Source organism: Mytilus trossulus, chromosome 11 (genome assembly GCF_036588685.1).
Source record: "Mytilus trossulus isolate FHL-02 chromosome 11, PNRI_Mtr1.1.1.hap1, whole genome shotgun sequence".
NCBI classification, from domain to species: domain Eukaryota; kingdom Metazoa; phylum Mollusca; class Bivalvia; order Mytilida; family Mytilidae; genus Mytilus; species Mytilus trossulus.
This window is the reverse complement of record NC_086383.1, coordinates 44,823,574-44,828,953: the sequence shown is the minus strand read 5'-3', so window position 1 is coordinate 44,828,953 and position 5,380 is coordinate 44,823,574. Positions and strand designations below refer to the sequence as shown.

The following is a 5,380-nucleotide window of genomic DNA, read 5'->3' as shown; positions in this document are numbered from 1 at the left end:
GATAGAGAGGATAGAACCAACAGTCCATAGAGAAGATGGGATAGAAACAACAGTCCGTAAAGAAAACAGGATAGAACCAACAACCCGTAGAGAAGAGAATGAGCCACACAAAGAGAAGATCAAATGGCCAACGAATGCAGACAAAGCAGTTTGGAAAGCGCTTGACGAAGATTTGGAAAACATCTTAGAGGCAACATTAGCAGGCAGTGTAGACAGAAAGATAACAGCAATGACGTCAATTATTTACAGCGTAGGAAAGGACAGATTTGGAGTGGTACCACAAAGGAAACAACCAACAACACAAGGCCATAGTAACCGGAGACAGAAGAAGATCAAGGAATTGAGAGGAGACCTGAGAAGGTTAAAGAAGAGGTACAAAGTCGCCAATGAGAATGAAAGGTTACCATTACAGCAGTTAAGAAAGGAAACTAGGGAGAAACTTAAAACACTTACAAGAGCAGAAACGCATAGAAGAGATAGAAAGAAAAAGGCAAAGGAGAGAACAACATTTACAGCAAACCTATTTCAGTATATGAAGCGAGTATTTGGAGCGAGAGGATCTGGCAAACTGGAAAACTCGAGGGAAGAAGTGAAAGACCATATCAGTAAGACCCACAGTGATGAGAAACGAGGAGAAGAGACCTGGAAGAATGTGAGAAATTGTTAACACCAGAGGAGCCAAAAGAAAAGTTTGATGAGTCAGACCTGAAGTTCCAAGAAGTGCAGGACGTAGTGAGAAAGGCAAGAGCAGGGTCAGCACCAGGACCAAATGGTATTTCATATAGGGTATATAAGAACTGTCCCAGACTGATCAGGTTGTGGAAGTTATTGAAAGTAATTTGGAGAAGGAGAGAGATGACAGAGTCATGGTACAAGGCAGAAGGATGTTTTATACCAAAAGAAGAGAACTCCAGGAAAGTTGAACAGTTTAGAGCCATCTCCCTATTGAATATTGAGGGGAAGATATTCCTGGCAGTTTTAGCAAGGAGAACGACGAGGTACCTGCTTGGCAACGAATATATAGACATCGCAGTCCAGAAAGGAGGCATGCCTGAAGTATCTGGTTGCATCGAACACACCAGCGTTATTACACAGATTTTAAGAGAAGCGAAGGAGAAGAAAAGTGACTTAGCAGTGTTTTGGCTAGATCTGGCTAATGCTTATGGGTCCACACCTCACAAACTAGTAGACCTGACATTGGAGAGGTATCATGTTCCACCAACTATCAGAACTATGCTGCGAGAGTATTTTGACAAGATTGAAATGAGGTTCACAGCTGGAGACTTCACCACAGCTTGGCAGAGAATTGAAGTTGGAATACTAACGGGTTGTACAGTATCAGTAGTCCTGTTTGCAGCAGTGATGACCTTAATTGTAAAATCAGTAGAAAAACCAAGTAGAGGACCATTATTGTCATCAGGGGTAATGCAACCACCAGTAAGAGCTTTTATGGATGATATGACAGTGACAGCAAAAACAGTCATAGAGGGAAGATGGACTTGGAAAGGATGATTAAGTGGGCCAGGATGAAGTTCAAACCAAGTAAATCTAGAAGTTTGATAGTGAGGAAAGGCAAAGTGCAAGATGAGACATTTGAGTTAGCAGGTGAAAAGATACCAACAGTTGGAGAGAAACCAGTGAAATGCCTAGGTAAAAAGTTTGATGCAACACTAGCAGATATGGTAAGCATGGGTGAAGTTCAAGTGCAATTGGTAGAATGGCTGACGAAGATAGACAAAAGTGGGCTCCCAGGAAGATATAAGACCTGGATATATCAACATGGGGTCTTACCAAGGATATTGTGGCCATTACTAGTTTACGAGTTCCCATTGTTCAAAGTGGAGGCCTTAGAGAGAAAGATCAGTGCATGTCTAAGAAGATGGTTGGGTGTGCCAAGAAGTTTCAGCAGCATTGGATTGTACAGCACAGGAACAAAGCTACAACTACCAATGAAGGCATTGACAGAAGAGTATAAAGTTACAAAGACAAAACAGGTTATGACGTTGAGAGACAGCAAAGATGCTAAAGTGACAGGATCCAAAGTTAAGATCAGGACAGGAAGAAAATGGAAAACAGAGGAAGCAGTTAAGGAAGCTGAGACTAGACTAAAGCACAGTATCATCGTTGGTGTAACAGCAGTTGGTAGACAGGGATTTGGTATGACAACAAAACCAAGGTGGGATACAGCAAATGAGAAGGGACGGAGGGAACTGGTGCAACAGGAAATACGACATATGGAAGAAGAGAGTAGGAATGTTAAGGCAGTAGGAATGAAACAGCAGAGTAGTTGGTTGAATTGGCAAGGAGCTAGAAGCAGGGCTTTGACCTGGAGCGAGATTTGGAGTATGGAGGGATACAGATTGAGTTTTCTACTAAGATCAGTGTATGATGTTTTACCAAGCCCATCAAACCTCTATACCTGGGAGTTGATAGAAGACCCAACATGCACCTTATGCAAAGACAAACCAGCATCTCTACAACATGTGTTGTCAGCATGTCCAGTCGCATTGAAAGATGGAAGATATACATGAAGGCATGACAGTGTATTGAAAACAATAGCAGCAAAGTGGATACCACCAGGGGAAAGAAGAGAAAGATGCAGAAGAACATCACATTTGTAAGTTTTGTTAGGGCTGGAGAAAAGAAAGACAACCAGGCAAAAGGTTTAGGGATACTTGGAACGGCATCAGACTGGCAGATGACAGCAGACATACATCAACGCATGAGTTTCCCAGCAGAAATAGCAGCAACATCGCTAAGACCAGATATAGTCATTTGGTCACAGGAAACTATGCAGGCGGTCTTGCTGGAACTGACAGTCCCATGGGAAGACTGAATAGAGGAAGCTTATGAAAGAAAGATGGCAAAATACCAGCAGCTAGTAGAGGATTGCAAACAGCAGGGATGGAGGACGTGGTGTTTGGCAATAGAAGTCGGATGCAGGGCTTTTGCAGGACAGTCAATGTGGCGGGCACTTAGGACCTTGGGAGTGGTAGGAGCAGAGAGGAAGACACTGATTACAGAAGTGTGTAGAGAGACGAAGTGTGGAAAAGTAAAAAGTGTTAGAACAATGAACATTTATTGTGTAGATAATGGACAGATTTAGATATACAGAACAGCATTCAGTTACAGAAGAACAGCAATGACATCAGCTGAGACATCGGAGCCGTGTAGGCCATCCAGTTCCAGGTTCAGATTGATCACCTGAGCCGGCGCACCTCTGGAGGTTGTTGTGGAATAGCGCCGAAACAGCCAAGGAAGGAGGACCACACCAGATGATGGAATTGGATCAGCATTCCTTTGATGTTTACAAGGTAATACTCGTACGGTCTGCGGTCCGACCGTTCACGTTTGGTCGGACCGTACATGTATACGCATACTTGTCCGGACCATATAGGTCGATTTTTAGTTGTATAGTGCCATATAGGAAATGGTTCAAAAACTTATATGGTCTGGAACATATACTCATTACTTCGACGTGTTCTACACTATAAACGCACTTATATAAATCATCAACAAACAGAAAATCATTCGTTTCTCTAATATTACTGTTTAAATATCAACATACATATACACCACCTTTATCACTCTATTTAGGAACAATACATTAATCTTTTTTATGAAAAGCAGTGTCTAATAATCTGTAATAGCTGATCTTTCGTATGAGATATATGAGGAACAGATGAATATTACTTTCATTGCTGAATACAAATCATGTTTTCATTTAGAAATAACAATACAATGATTTAATTATTTTTCTACAAGAGTACATTTTTTTATCAAAGTATATGAAATAACGAATAGTTGTGTGAATAACAAATACAATATCTAAAAATTAATTAAACTGCAGTGCTTTGAAAGAACTACTTTGCTTATTTGCTATAGAATGTATTATGCGTTTTCCATGCTCATCACTTACGAATAATATATATCATCCATTTATTCTAACTGCAAAGTATGATCAAAGTATATGAAATAACTTATAGATGTGTGAATAACAAACACAATATCTAAAGAATCATTAAACTGTCAGTAGTAATTTTGTAAAAAAGATCAAAATTAAGAATTATTGTGTAAATAACAAACACAAACATAAAAAGTGTGTGAAAAACAAATATGAAATTAACATCCAGATCTGCATGACAGATACTAGAAAAGGAACAATTTTGAAAAAAACCACTGTAATCGATTTTCTATTAGCTTAAATGTTTTATGTTATATAACTTAAGACATACATTACAGTTTACAGTAAGTATTAAGCCTAGCACTTTTTCAATACGAAAACTATGGCTACCTATAAATGTCGTTCTGTGTAGTTTGGTTGTTGTTTCGAACTGGATGCCTAATGGTCCTCAGACTGATATTAGTATCTTAGAATGATAGTAATCTGATACGGATTTTTCGATGTTTTCTACGTTTTATCTTATTTTTAAAAGAAGATAATATAGGAACTGTTTACTGGTCCAAAACACATGGGTTACCTTCAGATTATGTTTTCTGTTCTGTACGTCCGTCCGTCCGCCCGTACGTACGTCCGTTCGTCCCGCTTCAGGTTGAAGTTTTTGGTCAACTTGAAGGTAGTTTTTGATGAAGTTGAAGTCCAATTTTACTTTTAATGGCTTTATATCTTATATAGGAACTTCTCAATTATTTATCCTAATCAGCTTGGTAAACTTACAATTTGCTTCCTGTTGTCTATCGAAATATTTTGTTTATTGTGTTATTATGTCACCCGATCGACAATGTCGGGTGACATATTGTTATTCCTCCGTTTCTTTGTTATTATGTCACCCGATCGACAATGTCGGGTGACATATTGTTATTCCTCCGTTTCTTTGTTATTATTATTCTTATTCTTCCAATGATTTTTGTCCGGCAGCTTTTTTGGAGACAATGGAACCTGACTCTTGATGATAGTGAACTATAATGAGGAACAAAAAATTTCGGGTTGCAGTGGGTCTCAAGACCCAAAAAAATGGCTGCCGTTACCATGGAAACGGAACAATTGTGAAAAATTCCAGTTTTTGTTTTTGGTGAATAATTTGGAGATACTTAAACTCAGAATCATTATATTTTGATACAATGAAGGTGCCAGGCATTTACTGGTTTTGGGTGATTTTGGTCATTATTGGAACTACTATGTTGCCATGGAAACTACACCAAAAATTTCAAAAATATGAAAATGCTCCAATTCATTTGAAACTTTAGCATAACGATGAGCAACTTTAGTAGATGTGGAAATTGGCGTTGGAATTTCAAAAATGTCTGCCGTTTCCATGGAAACAGGGCAAAAATGGTAAAAACGCTTTAAAAACCATTAAAAGTTGCATTTACTTCCTTAAAATGGTAGGTCAAATCATTGAAACTCTGATGGTATGTT

General features: G+C 38.9%; 1 protein-coding gene across 1 annotated transcript; it reads left to right on the top strand.

The window, feature by feature from the left end:
• Nucleotides 1-1,508: 1,508 nt before the first annotated feature.
• LOC134690082 (uncharacterized) lies at nucleotides 1,509-2,531 on the top strand. Its single transcript, XM_063550057.1, has one exon. The coding sequence runs from the start codon at nucleotides 1,509-1,511 to the stop codon at nucleotides 2,529-2,531; it is 1,023 nt and encodes a 340-aa protein (XP_063406127.1).
• The last annotated feature ends 2,849 nt before the right edge of the window (nucleotides 2,532-5,380 follow it).

Bases quoted from the DNA above. Each gene is read 5' to 3' on its own strand.
- LOC134690082 (XM_063550057.1), top strand. From the start codon at position 1,509: ATGATTAAGTGGGCCAGGATGAAGTTCAAACCAAGTAAATCTAGAAGT.